This window comes from Trachypithecus francoisi, unplaced genomic scaffold (genome assembly GCF_009764315.1).
Source record: "Trachypithecus francoisi isolate TF-2019V2 unplaced genomic scaffold, Tfra_2.0 Lachesis_group3, whole genome shotgun sequence".
Taxonomy (NCBI): Eukaryota; Metazoa; Chordata; class Mammalia; order Primates; family Cercopithecidae; genus Trachypithecus; species Trachypithecus francoisi.
Genome location: NW_022681468.1, coordinates 26,623,155 through 26,645,534, shown reverse-complemented (window position 1 = coordinate 26,645,534; position 22,380 = coordinate 26,623,155). Strand labels below are relative to the sequence as shown.

General features: G+C 36.7%; 1 protein-coding gene across 3 annotated transcripts in view; it reads right to left on the bottom strand.

The window, feature by feature from the left end:
* Positions 1–244: 244 nt before the first annotated feature.
* The window catches only part of CEP128 (centrosomal protein 128), a 488,113-nt gene continuing 465,977 nt past the window's right edge, over positions 245–22,380 (bottom strand). For all 3 annotated transcript variants that reach the window (XM_033187243.1, XM_033187242.1, XM_033187244.1), the window contains 2 exons: positions 7,997–8,105; positions 245–538 (listed from right to left, as the gene is read on the bottom strand). In XM_033187243.1, the coding sequence (XP_033043134.1) occupies positions 435–538; positions 7,997–8,105 (213 nt within the window). In that variant the 3' untranslated portion in view covers positions 245–434. The remainder of the gene's footprint in view (positions 539–7,996; positions 8,106–22,380) is intronic.

Below are 22,380 nucleotides of genomic sequence, written 5' to 3'. Positions count from 1 at the left end.
TTCAAAAAATCAGTTGTATATAAATGCTGCCTGAATCTAAAGTGCTGGCAACTTTTGCCTCAAGGGTAACTCATTTTTCTTCTTTTTAGCCAGTAATTTTTGAAAGGCCTCAATTAGAAATCCAAATTTGGGTTGGGAAAATGTGACTGACCACACTTGAAAAAGGAAAATACAAAGTGAAAAAAAATCATTCTTCCTGTGCTAGTATAAGTTGCAAATAAATTAGCTGCACATCATTTATGAGCTGATATTATTTGGACTGGTTTACCATTTACAAGGACCAACAGTATTGTCACTTTTGTCAATGTTTGGCAACACCAAAGAGCCAAAGTGGCAGGTATGTCTGTTAGATAATCTGGGCCAAATTGCTGTAAGAATAGAGATGTTATTATTTGTAAAACACTCATGTAAAATAACAAATTACATTTGCTTTTCTAGCTCTCATATTCCTCTTTTTTGGATTGTGAACTTGTTCCATTCATTGTGGCATCTTCCTTGTTTGAAGCTGAATCTGGAGCAACAGTTCTTTTGGTAAATGCTGGCAAGGTAAGAAGAAAAAGAAAAATAAACCTAGGTGAATATAAAACTGGCCTAAAAAATTAATTTTGCAGAAGGTAGTTAATGTATCATGGTATTAGATCTAGTTTTCTATAATTGAGCTTCACAGGGACTAAGATATCTTCAACCTAAGAATAAATACATCCAATTTATGACATTTTAAAAAAACACATGAGAATTAAAATTTTTCTTTTATTTGAAGAATACCTGAGAGTAAAAAGTGTGTGCTTCATCAGGATACAATGATATAAACCACACATGCGTGCACACACACACACACATGCACACTCGCACAGAATTTTAGAGGCAGAAATCTTAAGGGTTCCTTTTTATGGAATCCTCTTTGTTACAACTTCTAGTCTACTGAAAGTAGACCTGGAGTCTGAGTGTACTATTCTTTTACTATCTCCTGCCCCTCGTCTGAGCTATTGATGCCTATATCCAACTGTCTGTGTGAAATCTCTCCTGTTCTCTACTCTCTGATGCCTGCTCACTCCTTACTCTTCTCCAGCTTGAAAAATGATACACCCACCTGTCCAGTTTCTCAAACCGTGGTTCCTCTCTTCCTTTGTCCTGTCTGACCCATCCATTGAGTTTAAGAGTGAGCTCTAATGACTCTCCCTACCAATTTCACCTGAGTCCTGATTCACACCATCCCCATTACTCTCATCACAGACCCCAAGTCACCATTTTCTCTCTTTCTGTTTACTTATTGCTCCCTTACGATCCTTTCTCCTCACCACAACCACAGTCACCTTTCTGAAAAGTCAATCAAATTGTGTCATTCTTCTGCATGACTCCCTCAGCCTGCCCTTAATGGTCACCCAGTGAACTCAGAATAAAATCCACACATCTGACTGTGGCTGCACCCTCTCCCTCACTCGCTCAGTAGCCCGTATCTCTAGGAAACCATGTCCCCTTCTTCTCCGGAGCTTTTGTACTTTTTGCCCCCACTATCAGGAAGACGCTTCCCATCCAATTTCAACTCAGCTGCTGCTTCTTGCCATTCGGGTTTCAGCTGTAACCTCCTCAGGAAGGCAGATCCTGATCATCAATCTAAGGGAGTGCTCCTGTTCCAGGTACCTTCTGTCATTTCACCTTGATAGCACCAATCACCATTTTACATTATTTGTTTACTTGCTCGCTACCTGTTTCTCCATGAGATGACCTTGCCTGTCCTGTTCACTACTGTATCTTCCAGAACTGAACACTGGACATAGCGCACAGCCTTCTAATAAATACTGGTTGAACAAGTGAATATAGTTGAGGGATTTTAAAATGACAGCCAACTGGGGATTTTCTAGCTGGTTTCTGGAGTGCCTCTAGAGAGTACCTTGTCAACTTGCAAAAATCAGAATTCAATTATTTAAAAATATCCGGCATTTAACCGATCAGTAAAAAATACCTGAACCACAGTCACATAAAATAAACCTGTAAAATGAGAGAGACAGAGAGACTGCACTTTCAGAGAATTAAATCCTTTAATGGACAAGAAACAATTTTATTGCCTTTATCAGTGTCCTAGTGTTTTCATTGCCATCAATCTTTGGCATTTTATTCTACAAGGCTGAGGACAGGCTACATATGAAGTATCTTCACAGTTAACCAGGTGGACCTTGAAGTATAACACAGAAGCGAAAATAGTGTGCTATTCTCGCACACAAAAAAAAAATAAATTATTTTTCACCCCAGGGACTTAAACTACCATTAAGCACCCCAAAACACAAAGTGAGAATACTAACTTTTCTTTTTATAGTAATGTACACTGAGGTAAGAAAGTGAAATAGTATTTTTAAGCATCTTTCATTAATTTGCTTTTCTAAGAATATCAAATTTAAATAATATGTAAGATTCACTTCCAACTCCTATACTAATCCTTAGATAACATATTTTCCCCATGAAGAATAACAATTCTTTCCTTTTTGGTTTATTTATTTTAACAAACATTATGTTTTGGAATAGTTTTAGATTTACAGGAAATTTACAATATGCATTTATTTTCAAAATCTGGTTTGGAGACACCAACTCCACAAAGATTAAGCATTTCAGTCTTAAAAAACTAGAGATTTCTAGAAGTCCTCAGATTACTCTGGACCTTAGTGAAATCTGGTCTAGTCCCAGTCCTGGGATGTGATAGCGCTGTCCTGGAGTTGTGTTTCTTTAGTCTAAAAGGAGCTATACATAGTGACTAGTGGTCAGTTGCCACTTTTGAAAAGCAAAAATGACAGTTTCAAAAGCTGACATTATGTGTCTCTCTTACTAAGTCCCCACTGTCTACAGGCTGAAGGTAATGGAATCCAAGTCTTCTAAAAGAGTGTCCTGACTCATGGCCATAACTTCCAGCAAGCCAGGATAAATTTGGTAGTGATCATGGCTTTAAAGAATGGATTTCTGTGTTCCTATTTCCAATAGCAATATAAACTTACAATTTATACATTTCTTCCCTTCTTCCTGGCAGAAGGAATCTACCTTTTCTTGAATTGACCTGAACTACACAAAGCTGACATAAATTACTTCTTAAAACAAACTTTCATTAATGCTGGATCGCTTCAGAGACCACAAATTATGCAGTATTTTCCCATTTCCTTTGTTTTTTCCATGGTCAGTGATTCTATGCTTTAGCTTGGTCACAGTTTGACAGGGCATCTAAGTCAGCAGAATGAATGCCTTAGCATCTACAGCTTAAACGAAAGGGCCTCACTCGGTACAAATTCCGACTAGAGTAAGGAGCTGACTGTTCTGTGAGCCTAGAAACTCATGTCTGCCTAAGGACCTATGACTGTCCACTCCCTAAGTCTCTATACAGATCTCAACTGCTCCAAAATCCAAACCCCAGCTTTCATGTTCCACCTGAAACTTAACAAAAAAATTAGACATTTCCTAGTCAGACATAAAAGCTGGGGTTTTCTTAGTAACACTTGTCTTTGTAAGAATCATTTTTAGCCAAAGTGTATATACACATATCAAATAATACCAAAGGGTTACATAGAAAAACAGGAGTTTCTTGTTCCACCTCTCTGAATTCCACAATCCCACTCCCGAGAGTCAGCTATGATGATCACCTCTTCTAGTTTTATTTTCTGTATTTATTTCATTTTTGTAAAACATGGAGAAGCCTATATTGCTATTTTCTGATTTATATTTTTAGACATTATCCACACTTAACCCCTTCTCCTCATCCCATACTCCCAATATAGTTACATATGAGCTTTTAGTTATGTGACTGTTTACATTATTATGACTAAATATGGCTCATGAAAACATAGTAAGTATACTATGAAAACATTTCTCTTCTTGTTCATTTATTTCTCCTGGGTTTATTAATTGACTCTGGTTTCATTTCTTTTTATTTGCTCTTTCTCTGTGACCATCGTGCTTCTAAGTGCTCAGTTAGATCTGCCATACGTCCACTAGTAGTCTTTTTTCTTAAGTGTTCAATTGTATCAGATAATCTATCAGTTTTTAGTTTCCTGCAAATTTTCTGGATAGAATCTTTCCTTTCTTCCTTCACTATGGCAGAACTGAAAAATATGAGTGTCCAGATTAAAAGTAGCTAGAAGAATAAATAAAACAAGACCCACCCTGAGGCACATCATCACAAATTCACTGGGGCAAAAGAAAAGATCCTAAAAGTTCCTGGAGAGAGGAGTAGAAAGGATGTGGTAGGGTAGGAAGGGGGTGTAGAAGATGACTTCGAAGGAGTGACAGTCTCTATCTATGAATGAAGGATTTTTCAACAACATTGAATTTTGGAGGATAATTGTTCAATGACTTCAGAAAGAAAATCATTTTCAACTAGAATTTTATAGCCAGCTAAAATTTCAGTCAAGTGTTAATGGAAGAAATCTATTTTTAGAAATACAAAGACTAGAAATATTTACCTCCTTTTCTTTCTTCCTTTTTTCTGATGGAGTCTCACTCTGTTACGCAGGCGGGAGTGCAGTGGCATGATCTCGGCTCACTGCAACCTCTGCCACCCGGGTTCATGCTATTCTCCTGCCTCAGCCTCCTGGGTAGCTGGGTCTATAGGCACCCATCACCACGCCTGGCTTATTTTTTGTATTTTCAGTAGAGATGGGGTTTCACCATGTTAGCCAGGATGGTATCAATCTCCTGACCTCATGATCCGCCCGCCTCGACCTCCCACCTCCTTTTCTTTTATGTGCTCTAGAGGTAGGAGGTAGGACTAGACTCCAAAGGCAGGGCTTGGATACCTGCCCAAATTGAGGACTAGGTAAAATGGGTCTCAAGCAGAAGCACCTCTACATAAGACACGCCCACAAGTGCGCCTTTATCATTGCCACGTTTATCATTTTATCATTGCCACGGCAATACCCGGAAGTTTATCATTATTATCATGATTGATAATAATAATATTATTATCATTATTATTATGATGGTCAATATATTATCATATATTATTCCGGCAATACCCGGAAGTTACTGCCCATTTTCCTGGCAACCACCCAACAACCTGAAAGTTACCACCTGCATCCTAGAAATTTTTGCATAAGCTGCCCTTCAGTTTGCATATAATTAAAAGTGGGTATAACTATGAGTACAGAACTGCTTCGGGGCTGCTGCTCTGAGCACACTGTCTATGGGGTAGACCTGTTCTGCAAGCAGCAGGACCTCTGCTGCTGCTGTACACTGATGCTTCAATAAAAACTGCTGCTAACACCACCAGCTTACACTTGAATTCTTCCCTGGGTGAAGCCAAGAACCCACCTGGACTAAGCCTCAATTTTGGGGCTTGCTTGTCCTGCATCACTCTTACAAAAGAAAGGAGTGAAACAAGAAAGAGGAAGGTGCAGGATCCGGGCACATGGGCATCTATATAGGAAAAGAGTGAAGGAAAATCTCAGCATGGCCGCTGTCAGTGGGTGTTTGTTGGGTGGGCCTGGCCACTCCTGGCCTCTTGTTCTGTTTTCTCTGTTCTCTCAAGACTCACATTAATCATCTATTGTCCCTCCTGAACTGATTTTCTAAAAATTTTATCTTTTCTCTCTATTGTCCTATTCTTTTTTTCTTCTCCTTTCTTTGTGGTTATTTCACATTGTTTTCCACCTTTCTGGTTTTCTTTTTTCTTTATGGAAATTATATTTTAAAATTCTGACACTGCTTAGTCTGTGTTCCTTTTTCATAGTATTTTGCTCTTGTTAAATTTAGTGGATATAATATTTTCTCTTATCTCTGAAAGGGTATTAATGATATTCTTTAAAACATCCTCTGTTCCCTGTAGTACTCATTTGCTGTAAGTTCTGTTTTCCTCTTTGTTGGTCCTGGCATCTCTTCTTTTTCATTTTTCAATTTAAAGGGAGATTAAAGAAAAATCACAGGACAATTTCTATAACTGAGCTGAAATTTTGCTACAAAAAAGAAGTATTCAGGGTAATCCTAATGTTTCTCACTGCTAATGTGCCCTATTATTAAAAACAGAAAACTTAAGGCTTATCAGAAAAGCACATAAGAATAAATATGTTTTGTAGAAATAATTATAATTCAATTACTTGAAAGTAATTAATGACAAGGTAGTTATGATTAAATTTTTAAAAGTATTTTTGAAAATATGGGGATAAGTCTGGGAAGAAAATCATAAAACAAACTTGTACACGAGAAGAATAGTAAAACATAAGGCTATGGATTATTAATCAATTAATTTATTTAGTAATTAAACTAATAAAGAGTTTTACTTTTTAGGCTAAATTTTTCAGTTAGATTTTACAATATAAACTATAATAAATGTTTTCTTTTTCAGTTATGCTCTTGATATTTTTTCCTGTTTAACTTTATTTCCTTTTCAGCCAGTGTATTTCTATAGAAACCTATGGTTGCTTGTGAGAACTATATCTTAATTAAAGAAATGACCACAGCTGGTCATGAAATGCTAGTGTCAAAACCTAAATACAGGTTCTTTCACTGCCTATCATAGTAATAAATACAATTCCAAAAATCTTGATGTTTTCCATTTAATGTCTTCTAACCACTTCCCTCTAGGTGCCTTTCTAGGAAGGCTTATGAAGGTCATAATGGCAAAAGTAACAGCAGTATAACAAAGACCTCTGTGTTCACATCATGGTGCTGTTTATCTCCAGGCTCTTGAATGTCTTACTAATTGGGACACTGTGATGTTTCATGGTGCTAAGTCCCTACTTCCTCCTCCATGCTTGTTTATATTAGAAGCACTTGGAGAAAGTTTTCCATTGCTAAATATGAAAGAAAAAGAAAATTGGCCTATGTGTATATCAAATTCTGAGGTGCCATAACCAACTTGAGGTCCATATTGAAGGGTAGTTCTTAGATTATGTAGATACAAACTCATTTGGGAAAATGATTAGGACAGGAAGAAAAAATGCTCTGCATTTAGAATAAAATAATCATGAAATAATGAAAACCCAAACCATTTATCAGAAACTGATAAATATTTATTCAATGAATCCATGAATATAAACCAGCAAAAATGAGACTTTTGGATTTGACCTACTTCCTAGTGGCTTATTTTGGTATTTTATTTTAGAGCAATATAGCTATTTTAAATGACAGAATTATCAAATTTAATGTACAACCCTACAGGCCTATGGTAAACTGAAGAGTGAAATTATTACCTAAATAAGAATCCATTAAATAACATTTGGATCCCAAAAGTTTAGATAAATGTGGACTTAACAAAAACAACTTATATGTATATTAATTTAATATTAATTGAATATTAGTTGAGTATTTACTATTTGCCAACTACTATATAGAGTGCCAAGGAAACAGTGGTGAACAAAACAGGCATTGCTCCTATCCTCAAGCTATAAAGAAAAATTGTAGCACACTATGGGTGCTCATAACAGAGACTACACTTCAAACTGTGAACCTTCTTTAAGGAAATTACATATAAGCTGAAACTTGAAGACCACGTATAGGAGGGAACGGAGATGGCATGGATAGATGGTGGCAGATGGCATTTTGGGCCAATGGACTCATACTTTGTTGATGTTGATGACATTTATCAAGATTTACGGAATATTCACAGAGTGAAATCTAGCAGTAATAGTATTCTTACTCTTTGTACAAGATTACATATTTCTCAACATTTATATTGCAAAGACCTTCAATTTTTTGATAATTTGAATTTTATTATAAAATAACATTCTTTACTCACTCATCCATAGTTACTAGCAATCTCAAAAAATTTGCCTAATTAAGATTTTTACCTTGGGTGGTTATTTAAGTTATTCTGAGAAGTATAAAGTCTAAAAAGGAGGGATTCTACATATTTTTAGTAAACTGTGTACTATTATGAATATCCTTGAACATTTATTGTATGATTCATGAGGATTTTCTCAGACTTAAGAATATCACTATCATGTACTGGCCTTAAACTAATTTTTCCATGTGTTGCATTTTCTTAAATCTAATTTAAAAATGGGTACAGGACTTAATTACTTACAGTTCATGTATGAAAATCTTGGACTAGACAGGAAGCGACTGTGATCCTGCCAAGAGGATGAGTGAGCTAACCCATGAGTGTGGGAACCTTCTGGAAAGGTTCTGTCACCCTGAGGAAAAAAAGGCATAGCATTTCAATGATTACACAAGGTAAGGACCAAGACTCATTTAAATGTACTGAAGCTGAAATTAAATCTTAATATACAAGCTATGTTGTACATGCACAAGTTAATAGAACTATAATCACTGTAAAAATAAAATATGGGCATGTTAAGGAAAATTTGCAAAAAAGGAGAAATCACCCATTGCTATAGCAGCATGACATATTTCTTTCCAGTCTTTTTCCCCCATGAATAGAATTTATAAAACTTTGTGTTTAACTTAAACTTATGCTATAAACATTTTTGAAGTCATTATTTATCCCAACGTTTAGCTTATGAGTTACTCTTATACTATCTAGTGGATATACTATGTTTTACTCAGCCATATTTTATTGGCATTTAGGTGGTTTCCAATGTTTTACTCATATACATAACACTGTGAGAAATATCTTTAAACATATAACCTTTTCCATATTTAGGACTATTCCTTATGACAAATTCTCATGAAAAAATACTGGGCCAATAAAAATAATTTGATGTTTTAAAATACATTTAGGTAGACTGCTTTCTAGATTATATTCATCCTCTCACTCATTTAATAAATATTTAGTAAATGAAAATGAACCCAGAAAAGGTCCTTCTCCTTATGTATTATATGAATGTGTCCATCTCCACATATCTCAGCTATAACACTAAATAATTTTACTAATAAAATAGATTTAAAATAGGTGTTTAATATACTTTCCTTTGATAAACAGTAAAACTGCACTTTCTTCTCATGAATGTTTCCTACTTATTTACCATACTTGTGATTTTTTTCCTTCTTTCACTCACTCATTCATTCATTCACTCACAATAATTTAGTGGGCACCTATGTGGTAGGCTAAGAGAAAGCAAGACATTGGGGTCTAGAGTCAGAAAGCCTTCAGGCTTGCAGAAGAGAAAGGCATTAAACAAATGACATAATTAAAAACTATGATAAGTGCTATAAAAACAGGTAATAACAAGAAGAACCAAGTTTAGATTTAGGATTCAGATAAGACCCCCTCTGGGAGGTGATAGTTAAGGCAATGTTTGAATGTGGAATGTGAATCCACGAAATCAGCCAGGTGAAAATGTATTGCTGGGGCATGAGAAAGCGGAAGGTGAGGAGAAGGATCAGGGAGGGCAGTCAGGGAATGATGTTCCAGACTCAAGTAAGTGCAGAGGTGAGAAAGAGCTTGGTGTGTCTGAAGAACTGGAGGAAGGCCCCACAGCTTAGGTACACTGAGCCTGGAGGAAGAGATTACAGTGAGATCCAGGGCCATGCTCAGGATTTGAAACTTCTTTTTCTTTTAAAGTACAATCAGAAGGCAATCAGGACTTTAAAGGAGAAGGATGACAAACTTTGATTTATTTTTTTTTTTTCAAAGATTACTTGGGCCTCTGTTTGGAGAATGAATGGAAGCAGCACAGGATTGAAATATGAATACCAGTTAAGACCATAACTGAGGGTAACAGTGGGGTTCTAGGGAGATGAAGGCATCAAGAAATGTTGGCAAAAATTCCGTATCTGTGGGTTAGGTGGCCCAGAAAGATTTCTCAAAATATGGTCCCCACATGGAGTAAGGCCTCATGTAACATGACCATCTGATGAATTAGCTGTCCTTCTCTATACCAAGTACCAACTTTATATTTTATTTCTGTGTCACATACAATGCACATAAGTGCAAAAGAAAGGGGCAAACATTTAAAAAATATTTTTAAAAGGTCCATATACTTTGAGCCAAAGGCACGAACATAATCCTCAGGTGGTTCAAGATCATTAGCCTTCATGTACCAAAGGGAGATGATATAGTTAGGGTATTTGCCCATGTCCCAATCTCATGTTGAAGTGTACTCCCCAGTGTTGGAGATGGGGCCTGGTGGGAGGTGTTTGGGTCATGGGGGTGGATCCCTCATGGCTTGGTGCCGTCCTTGCAATAGTGAGTACTGGGGAGATCTGGTTTTTTAAGTGTGTGGCACCTCCCCTCACCTCTTGCTGCTGCTTTTGCCATGTGAAGTGCCTGTGCCTGCTTCACCTTCTGCCATGAGTAAAAGTTCCCCGAGGCCTCCCCCAAAGCCAAGCAGATGCCGATACCATACCTGTACAGCCCGCAGAACCGTGAGCCAATTTCTTTATAAACTACCCAGGCTCAGGTATTTCTTTATAGCAACACAAGATCAGACTAATACAGGAGGTTAGCTAGATTTAAGATGAAGACTCTGACATTTTTAACCAAGTGATTTTCAATTTTCACTAATTATGGGAATTTCATAGGAAACTCGAAGTCTTTCACTGCAGGATCTCTAGAAAGGAAAGGATATACATTATGCCCCAAATGTATTCCAACAACTACTTTAGAATGAGCTGACATTGGGCAACTAGAGACAGGTAAACTAGCTACTGTAGTTCAGATGTGACATACTACAGGTGTGGCTGGAATTGGAAGATGTATAAATGGAGAAGAGGGTTATGATCTCAACCAATGCTAGAAATCTCCACTGAATCATGGTTTTGATATAAATTATGGTTTTGAAAGAGAAAAGCATAATAAATGGTTTCCCACTAAAAGATGCTTTGATGATCAGAGGTCAATAAGGGAAAGCAAACACACATTTTACTCACTGATGCCACAGTTGAGAAAGGCAGTGAGAGGAAAAGAGTATCTTGTTGAAACAGATGGTGTCATGGTGGCCTCAAAATATGCCTACCAGAGGAAGGATGAATTAAACAAAGATATTTAAATACTATTCATTCTTCCTAAAAGGTATGGCTTTAAATTTCTAAAACAAAGTCAACTGGCATCAAAGCATTGGTTATATATTTTCTATTTAGAGAAAAATAATAATTTATTATTCTTTTTTGCTGTTTTTTGTTTTTTTGAGACAGAGTCTTGCTCTGTTGCCCAGGCTGGAGTGCAGTGGCACAATCTTGGCTCACTGCAACCTCTGCCTCCCAGGTTCAAGTGATCTTCCTGCCTCAGCGCCCCCAGTAGCTGGGATTACAGGCATGTACCACCATGCCTAGCTAAGTTTTGTATTTTGTATTTTTAGTTGGTCAGGATGGTCTCGAACTCCTGACCTCAGGTGATCCACCTGCCTTGGCCTCCCAAAGTGCTGGGATTACAGGCGTGAGCCACAGTGCCTGGCCTAATTTAAATTTTTAATGATAAAGCCAGCTACTTGGCATATGACAGTCAAAATATGGCACTGACATATTTCATTCTAGCAAATTTAAAAAATATGGGGAAAATTCTGGAGAAAAATTATTCAACAAATATTTTAAAATAAAAACTTATTAGCATAATTTAAGGATACATTTTCCCAGGTCTTACTTATAAATATCTGTTTATATGGAGATCACCTTCGTTGACAATTTTGTTTCCTATTTTTTCATAGGAATTTTCTCTGTCATGATCATCGTTATCATTATTAGGGTTATTTAGTATCTTAGTTTACTAATCTCATATTGTTCAAAATTTACAATTGATTTTAGTATTCTCTGTTATAAATAATCATTTGATGAACATCTTGGTATAAAAACTTTTGTCCATATTTTTATGTATTTAATATAAATTCCTAGAATTGAAATTACTGAATGATACATTTTAAGGCTTTAAAAAATATCAATTTCATTTTAGTTGAAAAATTTATTGGTAGAGTTATTCATGACATTTACTAAACATACATTGTTAAAAATTATTTAAAACCTTTTTATGGGTACAAAATAGGTGCGTATATTTATGGAGTACATGAGGTATTTTGATACAAGCACAGAGTGCAATAATCCTGTATTAGTCTGATTTCACACTGTGATAAAGAACTACCGGAGACTGGGTAGTTTATGAAGAAAAAAGGTTTCACTGATTCACAGTTCCAGATGGCTGGGGAGGTCTCAGAAAACTTACCATCATGGCGGAAGGAGAAGGGGAAGTAAAGACCTACTTCACATGGCACCAGGAGAGAGCGAGCATGGGAAACTGCCACTTTGAAAACCATCAAATCTCGTGAGAACTCCCTCATTATCACAAGAACAGCATGGGGAAAACCACCCCCACGATCCAGTGATCTCTCATTTGGTCCCTGTATACCTAGAAGTGGGATACCTACCTGGATCATCTAAAAGTTCTACTTTTCGCTTTTCAAAACTCCTCCATACTGTTCTCCACAGTGGCTGTACTAATTTACATTCCAACCAACAGTGTATGGGGGTTCCCCTTTCTCCACATCCTTGCCAGCATTTGTTATGGCCCGTCTTTTGGGTAAAAGCCACTTTAACTGAGGTGAGATGATATCTTAGAATTGTGATTTACATTTCTCAATGATCTTGAGCCCATTTCCTACACCTGTTTGCCATTTTATATCTTCTTTTGAGAAATGACTATCCAGATCTTTTGCCGGTTTTTAAATCAAATTATTAGGTTTTTTCCTCTATGGAGCTGAGTTCCTTATGTATTATGGTTATTAATCCCTTATTAGATGGATAGTTTGCAAAAATGTTCTCCTATTCTGGGGTTGTCTTTTCATGAGGCTGATTATTTTTTGTTTAATGTGCAGAATCTTTTTAACTTTATGTGATCCCAGCTCTCCAGCTTTGGTTATCTGTACTTCTGGTGTATTCCTCAAAGTCTTTGCACAATCCAATGTCCTGGTGAGTTTCTTTTTTCTTATAGTAGCTTCATAATTTGAGGTCATCTATGTCTTTAATCCATTTTGATATGAATTTTGTATATGATAAGAGATACACATTCTAGTTTCATTTTTCTGCATATGAATATCCAGTTTTTACAGTAATATTTATCAAAGAGACTGTCTTTTCCCCCAATGTATGTTCTTGGAAACTCTGTCAAAAATAAGTTCACTGTAAATGTATGGATTTGTTTCTGGGCTCTCTATTCTGTTCCATTGGTCTATGTGTCTGTTTTTATGCCAGCAACATGCTGTTTTGGTTACTATAGCTCTGTAGTGTAATTTGAAGTCAAGTAATGTGATTCCTCCAGTTTAGTTCTTTTTGCTCAGGATGGCTTTGGCTATTCTGGGTCTTGTGGTTCTATATAAATTTTTGGATAGTTTTTTCTATTTCCATGAAGAATGTCATTGATCTTTTCACAGGGATTGCACTGAATTTGTAGATTGCTTTGGGTAGTATGGACATTTTAACAGTATTTTTACAATCCATGACTATAAAATATCTTTCCATTTTTTTGTGTGTGTGTCCTCTTCAATTTCTTATATCAGTGTTTTATAGTTTTCATTGTGGAGATCCTTCACTTCTTTGGTTATATCTATTCCTAGGTATCTTATTTGTGGGTATTGTAAATAGGATTACTTTTTTGATTTCTTTTTCACATTGTCCACTGTTTGTATATAAAAACGCTACTAATTTTTGTATATAGATTTTGTATCCTTCAAATTTACTGAATTCGTTTAACAGTTCTAATAGCTTCTCAGTACAGTCTAGATTTTTTTCAAGTAGAAGATCATATCATCAGCAAACAAGAATAATTGACTTCTTCCTTTCCAATTTGGATGCTCCTTATTTCTTTCTCTTCTCTGATTACTCTTAACTAGGACTTCCAAGGCTATATTTAACAGCTAGGGAAAGTGGGCATCCTTGTCTTCTTACAGATCTTAGAGGAAGGGTGTTCAGTTGTTTCTTGTTCAGTATAATACTAGCTGTGGGCCTGTCATATATGACTTTTATTGTGTTGAGATATGTTCCTTTTAAAATCCCTCTAAAACCTGAGTTTTTTGAGGCTTTTCAATATGAAGGATGTTTCATTTTATCAAATGCTTTTTCAGTATCAATTAAAATGATCATATGAATTTTGTCCTTCATTCTGTTGGTATGATGTATGACACTGGTGGATTTGTGTATGTTAAACCATCTTTGCATCCCTGGTCTATTATGAATAATCTTTTAAATAGATTATTGAATTTGGTTTGCTGGAATTCTGTTGGAGATTTTTTTCATCAATGTTCATCAGAGATATTGGCCTGTGGTTTTTTTTTTTTTCTTTTTTTTTTTTTTTTTTTAATGTGTCTTCTTCTGGTTTTAGTATCAGGGTAATACTGGCTTCATAGAATGAGTTTGGAAGTATTCCCTCCTCCTCTATTCTTTGAAATAGGTTGAGTAAGATTGGTATTAGTTCTTTAAGTGTTTGATAGAATTCAGCAGTGAAGCCATCAGGTCCCAGGTTTTTCTTTGCTGGAAGCCTTTTTACTATGGCTTCAATCTCATTACTTGTTATTGGTCTATTCAGATTTTGGATGTTTTCAGGAAGTTCAATCTTAGTAGGTTGTATGTGTCTAGAATTTATCCATTTTATCTAAGCTTTCCTATTTATTGGCATATAGTTACTCATTGAGGTCTCTAATGATCCTCTCTGCAGTATCAGGTGTAATGCCTCCATTTTCACCTCAGATTTTATTTATTTGGGTCTTTTCTCTCTTTTTCTTATTGTAGCTAAAGGTTTGTCAATTTTATCTTTTCAAAAAAACAACTGTTTAGTTGATAGTTTGTATTTTTTTCATTTCCCTTTCATTTGTATCTACTCTGATCTTCATTATTTCTTTTCTTCTACTAATTTTGAATTTAGTTTTCTCTTGCTTTCTAGTTCTTTAAGATGCATCACTCAGTTTTTTATTTGAAGTTCTTCTGCTTTTTTGATGTAGGCATTTATTGCTCTAAACTTTCTTCTTAGCACTGCTTCTGCTATACCCTATAGGTTTTGATATGTTATGCTTCCTTTTTCATTTGTTTCAAGTACTTTTTAAATTTCTCTTAGTTTCTTTATTGACCCACTGGTCATTCAAGAGTATACTGTTTAATTTCCATGTGTTTGTATAGTTTCCAAATTGATTTCTAGTTTTATTCCCTTGTGGTCAGATACGATACTTGGTTTTTCAATTTTTTTGAATTTTTAAAGAACTGTTTTGTGACCAAACATATGGTCTATCCCTGTCAACGATGCATGTGCTGAGGAGAAGAATGTCTTCTGCAACCACTGGATGAAATGTTCTGTACATATCTATTAGGTTCATCTGGTCTATACTACAGATTAAGTCTTATGCTTCTTTGTTGATTTTTTGTCTGGACAATCTGTCCAATGTTGAAAGTGGGTGTTGAAGTCTTCAGCTATTATTGTATTGGTATCTATCTCTCTCTTTAGCTCCAATAATATTGACTTTATATATCTGGGAACTCCAGTGTTGGGTGCATATATATTTATAATTGTTATATCCTCTTACTGAATGCACCTCTTTATCATTACACGATAACCTTGTCTCTTTTTATAGATTTTTGCTTTGAGATCTATTTTTTCTGATGTAAGTATAGCTACTCCTGCTGTTTTGGGTTTCTGTTTGCATGAAGTATCATTTTCCATCCATTTATTTTTAGTCTACATATGTCTTTATAGGTAAAGTGTGTTTCCTGTAGGCAACAGACCATTGGGTCTTGTTTCCTTTTTCAATCCATTCAGTCATTCTATGTCTTCTGATTGGAGAATTTAGTCTATTTACAATCACTGTTACTATTGATAAGCAAGAACTTACTCCTGTCATTTTGTTATTCATTTTATGTTTGTTTTCTGGTCGTCTTCTTCCTGTCTTCCTTTTTGTGAAAGCAATTTCTTCTGGTAGTATGTTTTAATTTATTGCTTTTTATTTTTTGTGTATCTGTTGTAGGTTTTTTGATTTAAGGTTATCATGAGGTTTGCAAATAACATAACATGTTATTTTTTAACTAATGATAACACTTCAAGAACAAGCAAACTAACAAACAAGCAAAGAGAAAACTAATAAAAACACTTTAACTTCACCCCTCCTACTTTTAAATTTCTTTGTCTCTATTTTTATCTTATGCCATTTATGCCCTGAAAAGTTGTATTTATTATTAGTTTTGACTGACTTATCTTTTAGTCTTTCTACTGAGGACATGAGTACCTTATACACTGTAATTACAGTGTTATAATATTCAGATTTTTCTGTGTACTTACCATTACTAGTGAGTTTTGTACCTTCAAATGATATAGTATTGCTTGTCAACATCCTTTAATGTCAGATTGAAGGACTCCCATTAGCTTTTGTTATAGGACTGGTCTAGTGTTGATAAATACCCTCAGTTTTTGTTTGTCTGGGAAAGTCTTCACTTCCCCTTCACATTTGAAGGATATTTTTCCTGGATATACTATTCTAGCATAACAGTTGTATTTCTTCAGCAATTTAAATATGTCATGCCTGTCTCTCCTGGCCTGTAAGATTTCCACTGAAAAGTCTGCTGACAGATGGATGGGAGCTCCTTTGTATATTATTTGTTTCTTTAATCTTGTTGCTTTTAATTTTTTCCCTAATACGTGACCCTTGGGAGTTATACGTTTTGAGGTAGTCTTATTTGGGTTAAATTTACTTGGTGTTCTATAACCTTCTTGTACTTAAATATTTATATCTTTCTGTAGTTTTGGAAAGTTCTCTGTTATTATTTCATTGAAAGACTTTCTACTCCAATCTCCCTCTCTAGCTCCTCTTTAAGGCCAATAACTCTTGTATCTGTCCTTTTGAGGTGAAAACTAAGCTCTATTTTTTAATCTTGCCCAAATTCCTGTCTAAGGGGTCTGGGGAGTTGTGCCCTACAAACTATAAATTCTCATCAGATGGGTCTTATTTAATTCTATGTATCGTGACTTACTTTCCAATCTGACTGTGGCATAGCATTATAATACCAGGAAGAAAATCAAAATATTTTACCCCAAAACATGTTTTTCTGCCATATCTTGAAATGGCCCTGCAAAGCCATCCTTTGTGTGGGAAAAACTGCATTTGTAAAGAATCTCTATTAACATAGCTAGATCTTTTTCTTCAGGCCCTCCCAATCTTGAAGAGATTAACTAAAAGTCTAGCACCTTTTAACGATCTGAATAGGAAATATTTGTCATCTGTTGTCTCTAAGGGCAGCCACGATAAGACTTCAAAAAGACCTTGGTCTCCACAATCTTTTATCTTAACCTGAATATTTCCTTTCTATTGATCCCAGGTCTTTGGACAACCTCAACTAATTGTCAACCAGAAAATGTTTAAATTTACCTACAGCCTGGAAGCCCCTGCTTTGAGTTGTCCCATCTTTTTGAACCAAACCAATGTATTTCTCAAATGTATTTGATTGATGTCTCATGCCTCCCTAAAATATATAAAACCAAGCTGTACCCCAACCACCTTGGGCACATATTCTCAGGACCCTCCTAAGGGCTGTGTCATGGGCTAAGGTCACTCGTATTTGATTCAGAATAAATCTCTTCAAATATTTTACAAAGTTTGACTCTTTTCATCAACAGAGGCTATTTTCTAGATCTTATTGGTATGCTTCATTATTTTTTATTTTTTTGTCTCCTCTGACTGTATATTTTCAAATAGCCTGTCTTTAAGCCCACTAATTATTTCTTCTGCTTAAGCAATTCTGCTTTTGAGTGACTCATGCATTCTTCACTATGTCAATTAAATTTTTTAGCTCCAGAATTTCTGCTTGATTTTTAAATATTATTTCAATCTCTTTGTTAAGTTTATCTAACAGGATTCTAAATTCCGTCTCTGTGTTATCTTGAATTTTGTGGTGCTATTTAAATAGCTAATTTGAATTCTCTTAAAGGTCACATATTTCTGTCACTCCAGGATTGGTCCCTGGTGTGTTTAGTTTGTTTGGTGAGAGCATGTTTTCATGGATGGTTCTGATGCTGGGGGATATTTGTCAGTGTCTGAGCCCTGAAGAGTTAGGTATTTATTGTAGTCTTGGCAGTCTGGGCTTGTTTGGATCCATCCTTTCTGAGAAGGGTTTCCAAGTATTCAAAGGGAATTGAGTGTTGTGATCTAAGTCTTTGGTCACTGCAGCTTTGTCTGCATTAAATGGCACCTGAAGCCCAGTATCACTGTGATTCTTGCAGACTTATAGAGGTACTGCCTGGTGGTCTTGAATAAGATCCATGAGAATTCCCTGGGTTACCAGGCAGAGTCTCTTGTTTTCTTCCCCTAATTTTTGCCAAATCAATGAACTCACTCTCTCTCCATGATAAGCTGCCTGGAGATGGGGAAGAGGTGACAGAAACATCCCTGTGGCCATCACCACTAGGACTCTGCTGGGTCCATGTGACTAACTCCTGGCTACTGGTCATGTTCACTCAAGGCCTGTAGCTTCTCCAGTTAGCAGGTGATGAATCCAGCCATGCTTGTGGCCTTTCCTTCAGAGCAGTGAGCTCTGCCCCAGCCCAGGGCAGATCCAGAAATGCCATCCAGGAGCCAGGGTCCAGAGTTGGAAACTTTAGGGATCTACTTGCTGCTCTATTCTACTGAGGCTGAGCTGACACACAAGCCAGAAGACAAAGTCCTTCCTACTTTTCACTCTTCTTTCCTCATGAAGAAAGAGTCTCTCTGTGGCCACCATAGCCCCAGGCCCGTGATGAGTACTGCCTAACTACTACCGATGTTCACTCAACAAACTGTCAACCAGATAATGTTGAGGAATCTTCATTCAGCTTGTAGTGAATGCTGCCAGGCCTGGGTCACTCCCTTCAGGGTAACAGGCTCCTAACTGGTCTAGGGTTATTTCAGAAATGTTGTCCAGAAGCCAAGACCTGGAATCAGCATCCCCACTGTGCCTGAGCTGTTGCCCAAGCTGCAAGACAAAGTCCTCTTTACTCTTCTCTTTCCTTTTCTCAAGCAGGAAGTCTTGCCCTGTGACAACGACAGCTGAGAATGTGCTGGGTCACACCTGAAGCTAGCACAGGCCTGGGTCTTACCTAAGGCCTGTGGCGAGTACTGCCTAGGTACCACTTAGGTTTTTTGTTTTTTTTTTTTGAGATGGAGTTTCACTTTTGTTGCCCAAGCTGGAGGGCAATGGTGCGATGGCAGCTCACTGCAACCTCCACCTCCCGGGTTCAAGCAATTCTCCTGGCTCAGCCTCCTGAGAAGCTGGGATTACAGGTGCATACCACCATACCTGGTTAATTTTTTTGTATTTTTAGTAGAAACGGGGTTTCACCATGTTAGCCAGGCTGGTCTTGAATTCCTGACCTCAGGTGATCCACCCACCTCAGCCTCCCAAAGTGCTGGGATTACAGGTGTGCAAGACCTACAGACTCTTTAGTCAGCAGGTGATAAATGACTGGGTCCTTTCTTCAACAAAGCAGGTTCCCTTCTGACCCAGGATGTGTCTAGAAATGTTATCTGGGAGCTAGGTCATGGAATGAGGGCTTCGAGACTCTGCCTGGTACCCTATTCTACTATGGCTAAGCTGATATCCAAGTTGCAAAACAAAGTCCTCTTTACTCTCCTCCTTTCCCCAACTAAATCTGAAGGAAGGAGTGTCTCCTGGAGCTTTGAGCTGTATTGCCTTAGTTGGGGAATAGGTGATGCTAGCACTCCCTTGATAGCCCTGGCTATTGTCTTACTAGGTCACGCCAATGGCTCCAAGCCCAGCACGGTACCAGGATTGTCCTTGTGGCTAAACTTCCTTTCAAGTTTATTTAGGATCCCAGAGAACTTTAGTCCATAGTGATGGGTCGAGCTAGAACTCAGATTCCAACTATCAGGATGGATGATTCCCTTCTGGCTAGTGCTCGTCTAAATGCTCCCTCCATGGGCATGACTAAATTCTGACTTGTGTTGCTTTCCACTGTGACAGGGTAGCACTGAGTTCCCATGCAAAGTTCCACAATCACTGTTCTCTCTCTCCCCAAAACACACAGATTCTCTCTCCCACCACATGGCTGCTGCCAGAGGATGGGGGAGGAGTGGGGAAATGTAGGCAATTCAAGATAGTCTTTCCTACCCTCTTCAGTGCCTTTTTCCTTGATATGATGTTAGAACCAGATACTGTGATTGCTCACCTGAATTTTTATTCATATAGGAGTGCTTTTTCGTCTGGATAGTTAGTTGTTCAATTTGGTTTTCATGAGAGAGAGAGATAGGGGGACAATTGCTGGAGGGTTCTATTTCACCATCTTGCTCTGCCTCCTCCCCCTAATTATTCTTTTAATATCATTAGGAGCTGTAGTAATATTCTTCTTTCATTCCTCATATTGGCCATTTGTATCTTCTCTTTTTTGTCCTAATCAGTCTGGCTAGAGATTTTTGATTCTTAGCGATTTTTTCGAAGAACTTGCTTTTAGGTAATTTATTTATTTTTTTAATTTCATTGATCTTAAATGTACTGTATCCTTGCTTTTACTTACTTTGGGTTTAATTTGCTCTTGGTCTTCTAGTTTTTTACAATGGAAGCACAGACTATTGATTTGAAACTTTTTTCTTTTGTAATATACACATTTCATGTTACAGATTTCCCTCTGAGCACTTTTTAGATGATCTCACAAATTTGGATAAATTGTGTATTAATTTTTATATAGGTAAAATATTTTCTAATTTTTCTTTTGATTTTCTTGATACATCCATGGATTATTTGAAGTATCATGTTTAACTTCTAAATATTTGGGAAATTTTTAGGTATCTTTCTGTTTTTAATTTCTAATTTCATTCTGTTGGGAATAGACAACATATATTGCATAATTTCAATCATTTTAAATTTATTGAAATTTGTTTTATTGTTACTGGGGGGTCCTTGTTCTTAGAGCTCCCAAGATGGTGGCAAGCCTTTTGTTCTCTGACCTGGGGTTCTTGGCCTCATGGATTCCAAGGAATGGAATCTTGAGCCATGCGGTGAGTGTTATAGCTCTATTAGAAGCCGTGGGTCACAGAAGAGAACCGTGGAACCCAGCAGCTAGCATTCAGCTTGAATAAGATGAACCGGGACACTTAGCCATGCAGGAACAATGGCAAGACTTTAGCCTGATTGGGAGTGGGAATGGGCACCTCGCTGGATCAGGAGCGCAGTGGACATCCTGTCAGATCCAGAGGGGTGGAAGTCATTGGCGGGTCTGCAGCAAATAGCAGTGGTGGACGGCGAGCGAAAGCTCAGCTCCAGCCATAACAAACACAGACCAGAAGAACATGCAGTTGCAAGATTTAATAGAGTGAAAACAGAACTCCCATACAATGGGAGGGGACCCAAAGGGGGTTGCCATTGCCAGCTCCAATGCCTGGGTTTATATCCTGAGCATTGTCCCTCCCCTATGCTCTCAGGTGATAGATGATTGGCTATTTCTTTACCTCCTGTTTTAGCCTAATTAGCATTTTAGTGAGCTCTTTTTACTACCTGATTAGTCAGATGTGAGCTAAGTTGCAAGCCCCTTATTTAAAGGTGGATGTGGTCACCTTCCCAATTAGGCTTAGGGATTCTTAGTCGCCCTAGGAAATCCACGTAGCCCTGTCTCTCATTATGACTCAGAATATAGTCCACCTTGGGAAATATTCAATGTGTACATGAAAAATATGTGTAATTAGCTGTTTTGGGGGAAGTATTCTATAAATGTCAATTAAATTCACTTGGTTAATAGTATTGTTCAAGTCTTCTATATCTTTACTGACTTTCTGCCTACTGTTTTATGAATTGCTGAAAAATGAATGTTGAAATCTCCAACTATAATTATGGATTTGACTATTTTTCCTTGCAATTCTATCAGTTTTTTCTTCATATATTTTGACACTGTTAATAGGTGAACACACATTTATGACTGTTATTCCTTCCCTTTACAATTGTTGACTTATTCATGATTCAATCACTCACATTTATTTCTTTCACTTTTGGAAAATGAGGAGGTTTAACTCTATTATATCTTTAAGTTCTAATATAAGTCTTCAAAATATTGTCAGAATTTCTTATATTACCTTGAAACAAAACTAGCCAAGTTAACCCTAAAAGACTACCCTAAAATAAAAATATTTCAAAATGCTTTGAACAATCAACATAACAGAACATGAAAACAAAACAAAACAAAACAAAACTGTCATCTCCTCTAATTCTATACGGATAATTAATTTGTAGAACTTCTATAAAAGTAAATTTTATAAGGTGACCATAAAATGAATGTTTCCAATTCCTAGCTATCTTTGCACCAAAAGCTTAAGTATTAAAAAGGAAATATTTGTTAAAAAGGAACATTCTTTGCAATTCTAATGATCTCAGCTTTTGCTTCTTACCAATTCTTATATACTTAGCACAAGGACCTATTTTCATTGCTGTCCTAAGTCTCAACAAGCTAGTTAGCCAGAAATCGCTGCAAAAGTTCCACTGGGTGAAGGGACTTGCATTTTCTAATATTTTTCCTGGGTTTCTTCCACTTCTCTTTCATAACCCACATTGTAATTGGTTTTTAAAAAG